General features: G+C 36.7%; 1 protein-coding gene across 1 annotated transcript; it reads left to right on the forward strand.

The window, feature by feature from the left end:
• The first annotated feature begins 9,125 nt into the window (after positions 1–9,125).
• Positions 9,126–10,070, forward strand: LOC126064341 (olfactory receptor-like protein OLF1). Its single transcript, XM_049863290.1, has one exon. It carries the CDS (start codon positions 9,126–9,128, stop codon positions 10,068–10,070), a length of 945 nt encoding a protein of 314 aa, XP_049719247.1.
• Positions 10,071–19,717: the final 9,647 nt, after the last annotated feature.

Consider the following 19,717-nt stretch of genomic DNA (forward strand, 5'->3'; position numbering starts at 1 on the left):
GTAAAGGAGGATCACAATATAAATGGGACAATGCTATCTCAGCAGTTCAGATAACAGATCTTTAATCTTTTTATTACAAATATGTCAAACAAGTAATCTAACAAATGCTTTTATCATATTCACAATTAGTAAAATGATAATAATAATAAGCTATCCTATTAACTGTCTAGGTTGTAATAAGTTTTCAAATATCTATGTGGGATGGAAAGCATTTGGAAAAATTTAAAACACCACAAAATCGAATGTTGGCTGTATTTGGATAAAATTATTGGTGAAATCAGTAGCTTTACTGTACTCAAATTTTATGAAGTTAGTTATTCCAGTGTTATTTTTGAGGAGATGAACACCACACAATTTCTATTACCTGGAAAAGGAAACTTACTTGATTAAACATTCAAATCATTTTCCTTTCACAAATTGTACTATGTTTAGTTTTTCTAAAACTTATGGCTCATATTCTTGTCCAATGAACCAGTACTATGGAAGAGAGTTAAATATTTCTTAATATTCAAAGACTGTATTAATTAACCGTTATAATTTTTTAAACTCAAGGTCAATTAACAAGTGTAAGATTAGGGCTTCCTTTATACTTTTGCAAAGTACCTTCAGACCTCTGCAATTTTTCCTTCTATGTCTACTTCTTGGCAACCAATCTATTAATTTTCAGTGAATTAGCCTTTAGTAACTCTCTGGACACAATTATTTATCTGTTATTCATTATCAACTAACATAATTGAGACTGACTGAAAAGAAACTGATGACGCAGTTCATGAACCTAGGTATGTGACTAGTCTAGTTTTTTTGGCCACCCAATATGTGAGAAATCTAATATATGATTTGGTGGACCTTTTCCTGGAGATTCAGGTTCTCTCCTTATAATAGGGGATTTAATATATCCATCAACCGAAATATGCATTTAATAAAGAAGAAAACACATATATACTCCTGCCTATATCCAATTTGGATGATCATTCACACCCCCGCACCCACACACACACACACACACACTCACGCACACATGATTTCTTCTTCTATTGCCTTAATTGTTGTTATTGTTGTTACCTGCCCTCAAGTCAGTTCTGACTCATAGCGACCGTATGCACAACAGAACAAAACACTGCCCGATCCTGTGCCACCCTTACAATAGTTGTTATGCTTGAGCTCACTGATGCAGCCACTGTGTCAATCCACCTCGTTGAAGGTCTTCCTCTTTTCCACTGACCCTGCACTCTGCCAACCATGATGTCCTTCTCCAGGGACTGACCTCTCCCAACAACATGTCCAAGGTATGTTAAACCCAGTCTCACCTTCCTTGCTTCTAAGGAGCATTCTGGCTGCACTTCTTCCAAGACAGATTTGTTCCTTCTTCTGGCAGTCCATGGTATATTCAATATTCTTCGCCAACATCACAGTGCAAAGCTGTCAATTCTTCTTCGGTCTTCCTTATTTGTTGTCCAGTTTTCACATGCATATGATGCAATTGAAAATACAATGGCTTTGGTCAGATGCACCTTAATCTTCAAGGTGACTTCTTTGCTTTTTAATGCTTTAAAGAGGCCCTTTGCAACAGATTTACCCAATGAAATGTGTCATTTGATTTTTTCACTGCTGCTTCCATAGGCGTTGATTGTGGATCCAAGTAAAAAGATATCCTTAATAACTTCAATCTTTTCTCCGTTTATCATGATGTTGCTCATTGGTCCAGTTGTGAGGATTTTTGTTTTCTTTATGTTGAGGTGCAATCCATACTGAAGGCTGTGGTCTTTGATCTTCATCAGTAAGTGCTTCAAGTCCTCTTCACTTTCAGCAAGTAAGGTTGTGTCATCTGCATAACATAGGTTGTTAATGAGTCTTCCTCCAATCCTGATGCCCTGTTCTTCTTCATATAGTTCAGCTTCTTGGATTATTCGCTCAGCATACAGATTGAATAGGTATGGTGAAAGGATACAACACTTTGCACAACTTCCGTGATTTAAACCAATCAGTCTCCCCTTGTTCTGTCTGAACAGCTGCCTCTTCATCTATGTAAAGATTCCACATGAGCACAATTAAGTGTCCTGGAATTCCCATTCTTCACAATGTTATCCATAATTTGTTATGATCCACACAGTCGAATGCCTTTGTGTACTCAATAAAACAAAGGTAAACATCCTTCTGGTATTCTCTGCTTTAAGCCCGGATCCATCTGACATCAGCGATGATATCCCTGGTTCCACGTCCTCTTCTGAAACCAGCCTGAATTTCTGGCAGTTCCCTGTCGATATACTGCTGTAGCCGTTTTTGAATGATCTTCAGCAAAATTTTGCTTGTGAATGATATTAATGATATTGTTCTATAATTTCCACATTCAGTTGGATCACCTTTCTTTGGAATAGGCATAAATATGGATCTCTTCCAGTCAGTTGGCTAGGAAGCTGTCTTCCATATTTCTTGGCATAGATGAGTGAGTACCTCCAGCGCTGCATCCATTTATTGAAACATCTCAATTGATATTTGGTTAATTCCTGGAGCTTTGTTTTTCACCAAGGTCTTCAGAGCAGCTTGGACTTCTTTCTTTTGTACCATCCATCCTTAATCATATGCTACCTTTTGAAACAGTTGAACATCGACTAATTCTTTTTGGTATAATGACTGTGTGTTCCTTCCATCTTCTTTTGATGCTTACTGTGTTCTTTAATATTTTCCCCGTAGAATCCTTTGCTATTGCAGCTCAAGGCTTGAAGTTTTTCCTGAATTTTCTTAGCTTGAGAAACGCTGAGCAAATGCCTTCTTTCACCAACATAAATGGTGGCTATACACATGGACCTCACCAGCTGGGATACACTGAAATCAAATTGACTACATCTGTGGAAAAAGACGATGAAAAGCTCAATATCATCAGTCAGAACAAGGCCAGGGGCTGACTGTGGAACACACTATCAATTGCTTATGTGCAAGTTCAAGCTGAAACTGAAGAAAATCAGAGCAAGTCCATGAGAGCCAAAATATGGCCTTGAGTATATATCTCACCTGAATTTAGAGATCATCTCAAGAACAGATTTGATGCATTGAACGCTAGTGACTGAAGACCAGATGAGTTGTGGAATGACATTAAGGACATTGTGCATGAAGAAAGCAAGGGGTCATTGGAAAGATAGGAAAGAAGGAAAAAACCAAGATGGATGTCAGAGGAGACTCTGAAACTTGCTCACGAATGTCAAGCAGCTAAAACAAAAGGAAGAATTGATGAAGTAAAAGGACTGAACGGAATATTTCAAAGGGCAGCTCAAGAAGACAAAGTATTATAATGACAAGTGTAAAGAACTGGAGATGGAAAACCAAAAGGGAAGAACACACTCAGCGCTTCTCAAGCTGAAAGAACTGAGGAAAAAATTCAAGCCTCTAGTTGCAATAGTGAAGGATTCTTTGGGAAAAATATTAAAAGATGCAGGAAGCATCAAAAGAAGATGGAAGGAATACACAGACTGAATTAAAAAAATTGCCTTAATTAGGACAATTTATGTATTAATTGTATATATAATTTATTTATTAAAATTATAGTAAATTTGTTCACATTTCTTTATAGTACCATTACTTTCCTTCCACTACAATCTCATTTTCCTTTGCCTTTGAAGCAAGCTTATACAAAATTCTTATGGCTAAAATTTATATTTTGGAGTTAATGAGATTTTAATAGCAGTGCTGTTTTCTGAGGCACCTCTGAGTGGATTTGAACTGTCTTTCGGCTGTTATTCGAGCACTGAACCTTCTAGAACTTCTATATATACAAATAAAACAACACAACCATATAATTATACTATTTTTACTTTGTATCTATTATATGTACAAATAAAATATAATAGATACAAAGTAAAAATAGTATAATTATATGGGTTGTGTTGTTTTATTTTCTTGCTGGCTGTATATGAATCATCATGTTTCTGAAATGTTATATTTTCTGTTAGGTCAGGGTCTCTTACATTCCTAAAAGAGATACTTCATAGACAAATGTGACAATTCCGTAGCACTGTTAATAAAGTCCCCAGGTGGTACAAACATTTAAGCGTTCAACTACTAGCCAAGAAGTTGGTGGTTTGAGCCCATCCAGCGGTGCCTCAGAACACTTGTGTGGCAATCTGCTTCTGAAAGATCACAGCCTTGAAAACTCTGTGTACAGTTCTTTTCTGCACACAAGGGGTCACCATGAGTAAGAATCTACTTGATGGCAATGGGTTTTTTGTTGTTTGTTTGTTCCTTTTTTGTTGTTCTTGAAAGTTCACTTTTATTTTGGCCTTGTACAACAAGTAAGTATTTTATATATCTCTATTCTCTGAAGAATTTTGCATAATTTGATGTTGTTCCTTGCTAAAATTTTTATAATTCACCCATGAAGTCCTTTGTGCCTGGTGGCTTTTTTTATAACAAAGTTTTGAGAGTTGTTTTTTTTTTTTTTTTTCTGGATACAAGGTAATGTTGTTAGTTGCCATTGAGTCAGTTCCAACTCATAGAGACACTATGTACAACAATATTTCACTGCCCGGTCCTGCACCATCCTCACAATTGTTGTTATATTTGAGCCCATTGCTGTCGCCACTGTGTCAATCCATTTCATTGAAGATCTTCTTCTTTTTAACTGATGCTCTATTTTACCAAGCAAGATTGATGTCCTTCTCAGGGGCTGGTCCCTCCTGATAACAAGTCCAAAGTATTTGAGTCAAAGTCTCACCCTCCTTGAGCATTCTGGCTGTACTTCCAAGACAGATTTGTGTTGACCTTGGTCTGGGTTTTGTTGCAATATTAATTAGAGTCATTTTCACTACTGGCTCCAAATATTTGTATTATTTACACATTGTAAAATGATAAGAGTATTTTCTTCTTTGATTCTTGCTCTAACAGTAACTAAATATCTTGTCAGTCCTTTGATGCTTTTGAATAGATTTAAAACACATTTATATATTATTTTATTTGTTTCCCGTAAGAGAGTTGGTCTAAATATTTTAACTGGCTATATACTCAAAAAGAGAGTCTCCTCTCTTAACAAATTTTTGGTAGTTCCTAAAAATGTCATTTTTCTCTTGCTTTTACAGTTTCTCTAATCTTTATTTATCGGGAAATTATCATTAGCCTTTTTTTTTTTTTTTTGCCAGTATGATACTTGTCAAAAACGTGATTTCAATATTTATTCAACTTTATTTTAAGTGATTAGCCAGAAAACCAATCCAACCTATTGGGGTATTGACCCCAAGGGTAGGGAAATTCAGAAGTCAGGACGTTTTATTTGATGATGGTTTCCTTAGATTTGAAGGACAAAGTATCATGTGCATAGAGAGGTGTGGTATCAGCCTACCAAAGTAATAAAAAGGGGCTTACAAGAAAATGAGCAAATTTGAAAAAGATGTGTACAGAATGAGAAACAGGACATTGTCTAGCCTAATGAAAGATCTGGGTTGTACCAAGGATCTCTAAGAACACTGAAAGATTAGGGAACTTTTGATGATTTGAAGAAGCTTGCTTACTAATTTTGTGTTTAGGTAATATTCCCTGGTACCATCTAGTGTGTGAAAGATGTAAAACTCTGTAGGTTCTGTGATAAAAAGAAACCATTTTGAAATCATTCAGCTAAGCAGCTTCATAGTGAAAGAGTAGTGACTGGGAAAGTCTAATTTTTTAAGGCTCAAGATGGATATTCTAGATATTTTGGAAATAGCAGCATATATTTTTTCTGAAAAGTTTCCTATATCACATTAGTTGCAAACTCCAAGACAAATCCTTAATATAGACTCTTCTGACACCCCTTTTCCACCCAACCTCCTGATCTCTAATATTCAGTCTGATATTAAAACTCATTCAATAAGTTGCCAAATATAAATATTGTATTTTTCAATTTTAGAATGCTCATTTGATTCTTTTCTATGAATTCCAATTTGAGTTGGGTGAAAAAAATTATACTCTTTTTATTTATATCTAACATTTTATTATTTTATTTAATACAATGTTAGTTATTTTAAGGCTTTTGCTTCCCAAATTTAAAAGGCAATCATTACATTTTTAAACATTTGAACTATTTTCAAAGAACCTCTTAAAGTAGGTCTTTCATAGAAATCTAAGTACCATTAAAAGTAATGCCAAAATTAGTAAGAATGAAAATTAGCTATTTAAGCCAATGCTAACAATGTTTTTCTAATAATTAATTATAACACTAATTAAAAAAAGAAATTAACACAATGTCAATACTCTTATAAATTATTCCCTAGGTGTCCTTTTAAAATGAGTATATTTGGAACCTTTCAGTTATTAGGTCCCCAATGCCATGAGAATGTATTTAAAAGACCTTGGATCTATTGACAAAAGTATTCATCTAGGTTCTTTAAAAACAGTTCTTTCCTTGGTAAGTAACTCCTGTGACTATTAGACTGGTTTTAATGGTGCATAAATTAACTTTTGTGGATCTAAGAGAGAGAACCATTGATTTATGTCCCAAAAAGTGGGAAAGCACCTTTATCAGTCAGTACTGTACCCACACAGGTAATCCATCCTACATCGCCCTTTCTGATACAGCTTCTCTGTAAATGTAAAATATCTTTTGTTTAAATAAGCTTTTATATATGTATTACAGATAAGAGAACTGAAGCTTGACTGGTTACCTCATATTTTGAATTAATTTAAACTTATTTTCTATCATAAGATTGTGTTGCTATCATCTTTGGAAAAAAAATAGTGAATCATAGCACTTTGATTGGATCTTTTCATTGATTACTACTTGAAGCAAGGATCTCAGGGCTGCTGTCTTCTCCTACCAAGACACTTATGCCTCTTTACTTCCCTCTCACCTTTGTGTAAACGGAATTTTTAGACTATTAGAAGGAATGATCAATGTGAAGTTTCAAGAAGTACCTGCCCTGTTCAGTAAATAGGTGAGCCATTTATTCCTTCCTTCAGCTTCCCTGTGCCCCTTACCCTGTCTCACGGTGGCCACACTATTCACACTCTAATCCCCTTCAAGGCTACTGTCATAGGCCTTGATTTTGGACACATCTGAATTTTAATTGCAGCTGCCAACTACCTGACCTTATATTATGCTAAGACTCAATTTTCTCATTCAAAATAAAAAAATTAATAATGGTGATCTACCAACTAAAAAGCCTGTGTACCGTAAGGCTTTGGATTCAGGTTCTTAGATTCCAATACTGTCTCTATGACATCCTAGCTCTCTAATTCCAAGTGCCTTAGTTCCTTATCTGTAAGAGAAAAATGGTAATAATAGTATGTAGTTCAAACTTTTGTTGTTTTTTTTGTGACAATTAAATGAGATACATGTAAAGTGTTTAGAACAACACCTTGAAGGTAACAATCACTATATAAATGCTAGCCATTATTAATAAAACCTTGGCATACAGCCCTAACTATAAAATATGATTCAATGAGAGCAGTGTGGCTATTGAGACAAATCTTTGATATTTTCCTAACTGTGTCAGTCTCTCTAACTTACCCAGACAGATAGGTAAGTAGGTAGGTAGGTAAGTAAATAAATGGATGGTTGGATGGTAGGTGGACAGGGAGAACATTTTTTTTTTACTTGATCAATACAGTAACCCTGTGAGATATTTGTTTTTATTCATATATACAAATAATACTAGAATTTATATTAATTTGTCCAAGATCCCACAATACTCTTGTAGTCAGGATAGAATTCCAACCATATTTTTTTCTAAGTTTAAAGCAAAGGTCTTATCTTTTCTAAATAACCTGATTATGTTGAAAACAGGCCAACTAAGAGTAAGTTAACTGCTGTCCTGCTGTAGTGCTTCATCTCATTCACACTCGGATACAAAAATGTGACCACACATTGAAAAAGTAATTAACCCTTCTGATTTTCAGTAGATTCTCTGTGCCTGTGCCATAAAAAAAAAAAAAAAGCTGTTTTAATTACTGAAAGAGATAAAGTTGATAGCACCGTCACTGACAGAGTTTTTATATTTGTGATGAGCTAGTGACCCAAAAACATTTTTAATTCCCTTCTTGGGATCTCTGTGGCAACACTAACATGGCTCATTGGGTGCGTTGCTCGTTTGTTTTTCTATATTTTCAAGCCCATCCTTCAATGTTAGCTTCAAATTTCTTACACTTCCAGGTTAAGTTCAATTTTTTTCTACTGTTAGAAGTATTCTGAAACCCCAGGGACGGTGGTTGACAAAGTTCTCAAAAAAAAAAAAAAAACCCTGACTTATACAAGCATAAAGAGTACTAGCAACTAACTATATTTCAGTGAGAAGGCCATATAGAATGACTTAATTTAATTTGAAGTCAACATGTAACTCTTTTTTTTTTTTTTTTTTTTGTCTATTTTACTCATTTAATCAACTAATATTCATTCTGTCCTCACTGGAAGCTGGGCATTGTGATAGATGGAAAAATACATATTTAACTAATTTAATCAGCTTGGCCAATATCTTGATGGGGTTTATTGAATTACCCTAAGTCCTTTAAAAAATATACTCACAGGTGGTAATTAGTGACATTTATTTTTATTTTACTAATATTACTTTTACTTTATATTACAAAAAAAAAACAAGGAAAAAAAAAAACATGTAGCTGGTGTATTTATTATACCATTCCATCCATTTTGTAATGAGATATTGGATGCAGTGACTAAAATATCTTGAGAGAAAAAACAAATGGTGCCATGATTCTCCTCATTCCAAGGCACGTTCAACAAGTCAATTTCTGTTTAATAAATATTGATATTTCTTCTTTCCTTTATACCATCCTCAGTCCGTTCATTAATCCACCTAATCCTGTATGACAAATATTGTGTTACATTTCGGGTACAAAAGGGTAAGCAAACTTCAACATGCCCTCTGCACCCATGGAGCCAACCATCCAATGGAAGAAATCATCATTAAATCAAACAGATTAAATGAAACTTGCAATCATTTGCAATCATGAGATTTAATGGCTACTAAATTCTGATATACATCTGTCAAATTTTATATCTGAAGAAAACTTTGAACTTTGGTTTCTTTATTTGATTATTTGTTTGTTGAAATAAAAAACTTACAATAATATCTAATTTTATTTCTCTTTCATTATTATGATATTTTAGGATATTAGGATTCTCAAAACAGGAAAAAAAAAACACATATAATATGGAACTGATAGAAGAAAACTACACTTTGGTGACTGAGTTTATTCTATTAGGGTTTCCAACTCGCCCTGAACTGCAGATTGTCCTATTCCTGGTGTTTCTGATGTTGTATGGTGTGATTCTAATGGGGAACATTGGCTTGATAATGTTAATCAGAATAGATTCCTGTCTTCAAACCCCTATGTATTTTTTTCTCAGTAACCTATCCTTTGTAGACCTTTGTTATTCCTCAGCCATTGTTCCCAAAATGCTGGCCAACTTCCTCTCAGAGAACAAATCCGTTTCCTATTATGGCTGTGCCCTGCAGTTCTATTTTTCCTGTACTTTTGCAGATACAGAATCCTTTATCTTGGCTGCCATGGCCTATGATCGCTATGTCGCCATCTGTAAACTTTTGCTGTATACAGTTTTGATGTCCCGGGGCATCTGTGTATGGTTGATTGTCTCGTCCTATATTGGTGGCAACATGAGTTCCCTGGTTCATACATCCTTTGCCTTTATCCTGAAATACTGTGACAAAAATGTGATTAATCACTTTTTCTGTGACCTCCCCCCACTGCTTAAGCTCTCCTGCACAGACACCTCAGTTAATGAGTGGCTCCTCTCCATGTATGGCAGCTCTGTGGAAATCATCTGCTTCATTATCATCATTATCTCCTACTATTTCATTCGTCTCTCTGTCTTAAAGATCCGCCCTTCCAGTGGGAGGAAGAAAGCCTTCTCCACATGTGCCTCTCACCTGACTTCTGTGGCCATTTATCAGGGGACTCTACTGTTCATTTACTCAAGGCCCAGCTCCCTGTATTCTCCCAACACTGATAAAATCATCTCGGTGTTCTACACCATTGTCATCCCAGTGCTAAATCCACTGATTTACAGTTTGAGAAACAAGGATGTAAAAGATGCAGCTAAGAAAGCTCTAAGATCAAAGACAGATTCCTCATGAGATGTTCAGCTCCGGGGACTCACCCAATTCCCCAATTATAAACTCTGATTGCGAACCTGCAATGACTTTACCAGCACACATACAACTTCTCACACAAGGGATTTTACCAAGCAGCCAAATGCGTTTTCTTTTACACGCAGTCAAAAGCATTTCATAAGACTCCATTTAAAAGTGTCACAATTGCCACCAAATAAGTCAGACTAGTGTTTAAATGTTTCTAGCTTGGGGTTTATGCTCAAACAGGTTGCATCAGGCTGTCTTAGCAGATATAGTAAACACATTGTGTGTATACATGTGTGGGGGGTGTCTCTATACAATATCCCATATACAAGGGTAGATTACTGGATGACAAAAGGAGCCAGATTGCTTTGGTTTACATGTCAACTGTGTGCCCAATTAATAAATAGCACCTTGAGCAAGCTACTTAATTTTCGTATGCCTGGGTTTCTTGTATGTGAATGGAGAGAATATAGTGACTACATGGTTGATTGTTGAATGACAAAGTGAATTCAGTGCTGACAATAGCACTTGAACCTTTTTAAGCACTGAATAGATGTTAGTTATTGCATGTATATCTTTATATAATATGCTCAATTTAATTAATAAAGGCATATCATACAATGAGACAGTGAGAGGCAGGACTGCTAGGAAAGCAGTAATGGAAATATCAAATCCCAAATTTGCTGAATAGCAATCCAATTCCTTGTAGATAAACTTCTGTGTCCAATCCACTCCAAAGTGCTTTGGGAATTTTTTTCTAAGTGGGAGTGGAAGAATATAGGTTAGTTACAACATAAAACATTAGTTTTTCCTTTCTTCTGTTACTCTTTTTATGCACCAAAGTATTACTGAAAGTGTAAGTCATCCTTCTATAGCATCTCAGAAACAGAAGAAGCCATCTAATGTCTCACATGGTCCTGCCTGCATCCTCATGAGGAAGCCAACCCACAGACCAGGGCAGAAAACCCAGGAAAACTGAGTTTGAAAATGGAAATTGAACTATGTGCTCATTGAAAAATGTATTTCAGTAATTGATGTTTTTCTGTATATGAATATTGTTGCATAATAATACATTTTATAATCAGTGTTCTAGTAACATCAGCATTTAAAGGTATTTTTAAATCCATATACTCTTTGTTGTAAAAGCCCGCAAGATACAGCCAAAGTCAATTATCAATTTCTGTCAATTATCACTATTCCTGGGAGTTTTTCTTGAGATTTCTGGCCAACAATGCTTCTCTTGAGCACTTCTGTTGCTTAATTTGGAAAAGAACACACTCACATCCATCTATAAAACATACACACATACTTTAATATTAGATTCCGTTTTAAGTTTAGTTAGCCAACATTATAGAGGACCACGCCAGTCACACAGAGCAAGATCAGATATAGTATATCTCAACATAGCTTTTCATTTCCCCAAATTATTAACATATGCAAGCATCTACTTGTGATAACTTTTGTATTGGAGTGCATCAAGCTGAATATAAAAATCTCATCTTTGCTAAAATGTGGTCTTTTCACACTCAAGAATTATACCACAAAGTTAACATCTCTTATGGGAAAATATAAATGTTTTCAATTAAGGGATTGACTAAAAATAGAGGGTGTCAGTATTTTTTCAATGTCTTCAAGTAGAAGCATTTATAGCGATGAAATCTTCACGCAGGATATGAGGTGGCTATCATCTGCTTAGCTTCCCATATGGCTTGCACTATTTATTCTATCAAAACCAAAAGCAAACCGGTTGTCATCAAGTCAGTTCTGACTCGAGGCAACCCCATGTTTTTCAGAGTTCACCTGCACTAAATAGGGTTTTGAATGGTAGTGACCTTTTGAGGTAGATTGCCAGGTCTTTTTTCCAAGGCACCTGGATGAACACAAATCTCCAACCTTCCATTTAGCAGCAGAACATATTAATCCTTTGTACCACCCTATTAGTGACACAAAGATTCATTGAAGCAATATTCATAATAGCCCAAAAGTGTAAACAACCCAATTGTCCACTAAGTGATGAATGGATAAAAAAAAATATGGTATGCAATGGGATACTATTCAGCCATGAAAAGAATGGAGTATTGACTCATGTTAGAATATGGATGAACATTGAAAATAGTATGCTAGAGAAAGAAGTCCAACACAAAAAACTACATAGTGTATGATTCTATTTTTATGAAATGTCATGAATAGACAAATTCACAGATTCACAAAGTAGACTATGGTTTCCAGGATCTGGAGGGGAGATGGGAAGGGACAAAGTTAATGGGTAAAGGTTGCTTCCTGGGATGACGAAAAGGTTCTGGACTTAAATGGTTTTAGTCATTGGTCAATCTTGAGGACATGCTAAAAAACCGTAAGTTGTACACTTTAAGGGCATAAATTCCGTAGTATCTAAAACATAGCTCAGCATAAAAAAGAAAAACAGAGTTGTCACTGAAGAGAAATATCACTTCTAAATCAGTAAGTGAATGAGAGTGTTTCAGAAAGGAAAAAGAACAATAGGAAAGAGTTGGGAATGATGAATTAGAGGATGTATTTGAGTTTCACCGGATTTCTGATTTGACTGGAGAAGGAGGTATAGATTCAGGTAGCTGAAAAGCACAACACAAAAATAAGTTGCAGTCACTTTCCTGACACTGATTAATTTCGCGACGGAAGTAAAGAATTGAGAGCTTAGCCTTTGCCAAAGTAATTTCAGTATTCACAGGATGTTCTGGATTGAATTGTATCTCTCAAAAATATGTGTCAACTTGGCTAGGCTGTGATTCCCAGGATTGTGTGGTGTTCCACCAATTTGTGATCTAATGTGTTGTAAATGCTCTCTATGACATTAATGAATCAGAATTAGAAACAGTTATGTTAATGAAGCAGGACTCAATCTCTAGAATTGGGTTATATTTTGAGTCAATTTCTTTGGAGATATAAAAGAAAGAATAGAGCAAAGAGGAGAGGGATCTCATGTCATCAAGAAGGAAGAGTCAGGAGAAGAGTGTGTTCTTTGTCCCTGGGGTGCCCAAGCTGAAAAACTCCTAAACCCAAGAGAAGGTTGACGAAAAGGACCTTACCCCAGAGCCGAGAGAGACAGAAAGCATTTCCCTGGAGTTGGTGTCTTGAATTTGGACTTCTAGCCTCCTAAACTATGAGAGAATACATTTCTGATAGTTAAAGCCATCCACTTGTGATATTTCTGTTACTGAAGCACAAGGTAACTAAGACAGGATCTGGTACTAGGAGAGTGGGGTGCTGCTCTAACAGTGGCGTGCTACAATATGGAAGTGGCTTTGGAATTGGGTAGAGGCTGGAAGAGTTTTAAAATGCTTAATAGTTAAAGCCTAGATTGCCTTGAAGAGACTGTTGGTGGAATTATGAACAACGTACACAATTCTGGTGAGGACTCAGAAGGAAGTGAGGAGAACTATAATACCAGAGATGGTGCAGACAGTGAGAATCAGCAGCAGAGAAATGGTGACAGCTGAACCAGGAGGCCAGTGCAAGACAGCAAGGAAGACAACCCGCAGAGCAAGAGAGCTGACTGACTTCCAACTGGGGATTACTGGTTCAGTGTGGTGCGTCCAGGCACTTACTGGTAGAGCTAAAGAGCTTTGGAACACTTCCATGAGTAAGGCAAAGGCTAGGCTGGCCTAAGAGGTTCTGAGAGCCCAAGATGCCAAGGGACCAGGAAACACAAGCTGAAGATAGAAGGAACACAGAAAGCAGAGCTGCTTCTCTCTCAAAGGGTAGGATCATAACCTCTGGGGTCTAATGTGTGGAGCCATGGTCTCTGGGGTTTCAAAGGGTGGCCACACCCATCTAGGTTTCAAAGAGTCTGATCTTCATCAGCTCAGTTCTGGAGTATGGGACTGCCTTTCATGAGCACCAGTGGATGGGGTCAGATCCATTGCCCAAAGCTGAGAGGGTGGGACTGCCATGCCCAAGTGGCAGAAGAACGGAGCCTGTGAGGTTCAAGGGGGTAGGGTTGCCACTCAGACAAACTAGGAGAATGGAGCTGCCCAAATGTAAGGGAGCAGTTGCTTTCCCAGTGGGCCTGGAAGGTGAGCTCCACCTCTAGGGTCAGGGAACTCCACCCAGAATCTGGAAGGAGTGGACGATACCCAGAGCCTAGAGGGGAAGGTCATTACCTGAATGGTCTCAGAGAACAGAGGATTAATTTCAAGCCTTGAGAGATAATTTAATGTGTGCTGCTGACTCGTTTGGTGCTTTTTATCACTTTGTTCCCTTCAATTCCTCCTATTTGTAATGGAAATGTCTAATTTGTGTCTGGTCCACTGTTGCTCTTTGGAAACAGATAACTTGTATTCTGGATTTCACAGATGAGAATATTTTGCCCCAGGATTGACTTTGGATGCGGAATTGATTTAAGGCTTTTGGGATGATATGATGTGGTTAATGTGTTTTACATATGTCGAGGACGAGAATTTTTGGTGGCGAAAGGGTGGAATGTTATGGATTGAATTGTGTGTGCCCAAAATGTGTGTCAACTTCTCTAGGCCGTGATTCCCAGGATTGTGTGGTTGTCCACCATTTTGTGATCTGATGTGATTATCCTTTGTGTTGTAAATCCTATTTTTTATGATACTAATGAAGCAGAATTAAAGGTAGTTACGTTAATGAGGCAAGAATCAATCTACAGGATTAGGCTCTACCTTCAGTCAATCTCTTCTGAAATATAAAAGAGAGAATTGATCAGAGGGGAGAAGAACCTCATACCACCAAGAAAGAAATGCCAGGAGCAGAGCGGGTCCTTTGGCCCTGGGCTCCCTCCACTGAGATGCTTCTAGACTAGGAAAGACTGGTGACAAGGACCTTCCCCCAAAGCCAGCAGAGATAGAAAGCCTTACTGGAGCCTGCTCCCTGAATTCAGACTTCTAGCCTCCTAGGCTGTGAGAGAATACATTTTTGTTTGTTAAAGCCATCCACTTGTGCTATTTCTGTTACAGGACCCCTAGATAATGAAGACACAGGTGAAAATACAGAATTAAAAATCTAATCACATGCTTGCATAACACAGAATATGAGGGCAGCAGCTTCAGAGATTTAAGTCCCAGACGTGACTGAGTAAGATAAAATGCAATCTATTGCTCATCTACCAGAGGAAAGAACAGAAAGATCTTCTCATCTCAGGTAGGTTTCTGAGGCTCCAGATTTAAATAACATAGAAAGACAAGGCTAACATTTTTGGAAAATAAAAAATGAGAGATTTGTTAATAAATCATTTTATAACTGCTTATTTGGTTTACAAAACTTGCAACAGCCAAAAAGTCAACATGTTCTTCCCAGAACAAGAGAATCTGACTGAAAAAATTACTATTTAAAAATAACAGGTTTTGCAGCTTTGTTTTATTTTAATCCAGGTTCATAAGAAAACTATGTACCCCTTTCATCATTGTGCAAGATTGTACATGAGTTTAAGATTTTTTTTTAGTTCCTTTAAAAAATATTTAAACTATTACTTTGCAAATGTAAGCATGTCCAAATGCAACACCGTGTGAACCATAAGGCATATTTACTTAAGTGTAAAAAAAAAAAAAGTTGAACCATCATCCATATTTCAATTCTTATATATCACCCGAAAGACATGGACGCATACAAATACATGTCACACACACATAAGTACACACATGCACAAGAAACAAAGTTAATCTATTTCAAAATATTTTATTGGCCCTCTTCTCACGACCATTTTATAAGGAAAAAAATCAACTTAAAATCCAAACAGACACAAAGGTATGTGTTAGATTCTGTTGTTTCCACTTATTTTAGCACTTTTCTTTGAATGTCAAGAAGCTTACACTTTTGCACCAGACTTCTCTACAAATCTTAATGAATATTGTGGCAAAGCAGTTATGCAATTTTAGAGAAAAATGCAGTACACACATTCATGTCTCACTAAATATTGAGATGGTTTAGACCAAGATAAGTAAAAATGCCTTTCATTGCTATGAAGTCTGTAGTGCGCTCACTGATTATGGATCTAAAATGCAAGCTTTTAAACAAACATGGTTCCTGAGGAACACATTGTTATCATTTTTTTGACATTATGAATATTTGCAAGCAAACAAGATGTTTAGTCATTTATTGTCCAGGATTGTCTTTCTAACATTAATGTTTTTTCCATATCATTTTTTTTTTTTTTTTTACAAAACAATAAATGAACCCTCGACCCACATTATTTTGAAAATGGGATTTCGATTTCAAGTCATTAAACTTCACTTCCTAAGATAAGGAAGTGAACTCCAGTAAAATTAGAAGCAAACACTAAGTCACATGCCTCAAGAAACCTGGTGGATTAGGTCAAAGTTTCCCAGCTTCCTATCCCACATATATATTATTGTCAACAAACAAACAAACAAACCCAAATCTTTAGAGAGGAACACCTGTCTCTTCATATTCTGAGCATAAAGAAGACATTTTACAGAACAAATCTCTTTCTGCTTTATAGGTAATATTTTGTGGATGTCTAGAAGAGTTAAACATGGATCTACCATTTTCTTGATAATTTATCAACAGTTTAAAATAGGAACAAAAGAGAGCGGAAAGGGAAGATTGTTCCCCCTTGACTGAGTTCTTTTTTCTTTGAATTTCTAATATGAGAGATCGAAGAGAGGCTCTGCAACATGTTTCTAGTTATTTATGTTATTAACCACCTGGCAGAGAAAATATTGAATTTCCAAGATTTCATTATACTTGGATCCGTAATCAACATCCATAGAAGCAGGGGTCAAGGAAAGAAAGGATATATTGCACTGGGCAAATGTCTTGCAAAGGACCTCTCTAAAGTGTTGAAAAGCAAAAATGTCACCTTGAAGACTAAAGTTTGCCTAACCTAAGCCTTGGTGTATTCAATTGCCTTATATGTATACAAAAGCTGGGTAATGAGTAAGGAAAGCCAAAGAAGAATTGATGCCTTTGAATTACGGTGTTGGAGAAGAATATTGCACATACTATGGACTGTCAGAAGAACAAACAAATCTGTCTTGGAAGAAGTACAGCCAGAAAGCACCTAAGAAGTCAGAACGGCAAAATTTTGTCTCACTTTGGGCATGGTTACTAGAAGAGACCATTCCCTGGATGAAGACATCATGCTTGGTAAACTCCAAACCAAACCAAAGCCAGTGCCATCGAGTAGATTCCATCTCATAGTGACCCTATAGGATAGAGTAGAACTGCCCCATAGAGTTTCCAAGGAGTGCCAAGTGGATTCAAACTGCTGACCCTTTGGTTAGCAGCCATAGCACTTAACCACTATGCCCCCAGGGTTTCCCCCTTGGTAAACTAGAGGGTCAGAAAAAAGAGGAAAACCCTTAATGAGATGGACTGATCAGCAGCTGCAACAATGGGCTCAAACATAGCAACAATTGTAAGGATGGCACAGGACTGGGTAGTGTTTCCTTCTGTTCGTTATGAGTCAGAACTGACCCAATGGCTCCTAACAACAACAACCTCCTGGTAAATCTTGGAATGATCATTTTAGTTATAATGGACTCCCAGCTTAAAACACAAATGTGCTTTTTCTTCAGCCACCTCTCCTTCTGTGACTTCTGCTATTCTACAGCAATTGGGCTAAAGATGCTGGTTGACCTCTTAGCAAAAGACAAATCCATTTTCTCCTATGGCTGTGCTCTACAATTCTTCCTCTTCTGTATCTTTGCAGATTCTGAGTGTCTTCTGCTGGTGATGATGGCCTTTAATATGTACAAGACTATTAGCAATCCCTTGCTGCATACAGTCTACACGTCCAGCAGTGCGTGCACTGTGCTCATGGCTTGGGTTTACCCAGGGGCATGGTGGATGATTGGACACATACCATGTTAACTTTCTTTTTATGTTTCTTTGAGTCAAATGAAATTAATCCTTTCTCCTGTGACTTACCTCCACTTTTCCTTCTTTCCTGTTCTGATATTCAGGTCACTGAGCTGGCATTATTCACTGTTTTTGGCTTCATTGAACTGAGTACCATTTCTGAAGTTCTTGTCTCTTAAACTGTTACATCATTCCCTGTCTTCAAGATCCACTCTGCTGAGGGGAGATTCATAGCTTTCTACATCAGCACCTCCCATTTAACTGCTGTTGCAATTTTCCAGCAACTGCACTGTTCATGTACTTCTCATGAAGTTCTGCCTACAATCTAGAGCAAGACAAAATGACTTCATTGTTTCACACCCTTGTGATTCCTTTGTTAAACACTATGATATACAGCCTAAGAAATAAAAATGTGAAAGAGACTCAGAAAAAACTTAAAAATAAAAGGGGGTTTTAAAATTTATATTAAATACATATACAGCTGTCCTCCTAAAATCATATGTTAAAATAGCATATAAGAAACAAATTTGTCTCAGATACATTAATAACATGTATATTTTAACTAAAATCAAATTACAGGCCTGCTTAAATGCTTCTCTTTGTGGTTCAGATACAACCCTCTCTTCAAGGAATTGTTTTCATATCACTTCGTGTATGCCAATCATTGCTTCTCAAATGAGATTTTAAGCATTCGTAGCAAAATTTGATCTTCAGTAAAATTTTACTTGTGTGTGATATTAATGATATTGTTTGATAATTTCCACATTGTGTTGGGTCACGTTTTTTTGAATAGGCATAAATATGGGCTCTTCCAGTCAGTTGGCTAGGTAGCTATCGTCCAAATTTCTTCCAGTGCTACATCCATTTGTTGAAACACCTCAGCTGGTATTCTGTCAATTCATGGAGCCTTTTTTTTGGCCAATGCCTTCAGTGCAGCTTGGTCCTCTTCTTCCAGCATCATCAGTTCCTGATCATGTGCTACCTCCAGATATGTTTAAAAGTTGACCAGTTCCTTTTGATATAGTTACTGTCCTTCCATCTTCCTTTTATGCTTCCTGTGTTGGTAAATATTTTCACCGTAGAATCCTTCAATATTACAAAGCAAGGCTTAAAGTTTTACTTCTGATCTTTCAGCTTGAGAAATGCCAAGGATTATCTTCTCTTTTGGTTTTCTATCTTCAGATCTTTGCCTATGTCATTATAACACTTTACTTTGCCTTCTCGAGCTACCCTTTGAAATCTTCTGTCCAGCTCTTTTAAGTCATCATTCTCACATTTGCTTTAGCTACTTGACATTCAAGAGCAAGTTTCAGAGTCTCCTCTGAAGTCCATTTTGGTCTTTTATTTCTCCCCTGTCTTTCTAATGACCTCTTGATCCTCCATGTGTGTGATGTCCTTGATGCCGTTCCACAATATACGTCTGGTCTTCGGTCATTAGTGTTCAGTGTGTCAAATTTATTCTTGAGATGGTCTCCAAATTCAGGTGGGACATCCTCAAGGTCATACTTTGGCTCTTGTGGACATGTTCGAATTTTCTTCAACTTCACCATGAACTTGCGTATGAGCAACTGATCATCTGTTCCATAGCCGGTCCCTGTCCTTGTTCTGACTGATGATATTAAGCTTTTCCATCATTTCTCTCCACAGATGTAGTCAATTTGATTTCTGTGTATTCCATCTGGCAAAGTCCAAGTGTATAGTCAACATTTATGTTGTTGAAAAACGGTATCTATAATGAAGTCATTGGTCTTGCAAAATTCTATCATTAGATCTCCAGCATTATTTCTATCACCCAGGCCATATTTTCCAACTACCTATCCTTTTTT

This window comes from Elephas maximus, chromosome 20 (genome assembly GCF_024166365.1).
Source record: "Elephas maximus indicus isolate mEleMax1 chromosome 20, mEleMax1 primary haplotype, whole genome shotgun sequence".
NCBI classification, from domain to species: Eukaryota; Metazoa; Chordata; class Mammalia; order Proboscidea; family Elephantidae; genus Elephas; species Elephas maximus.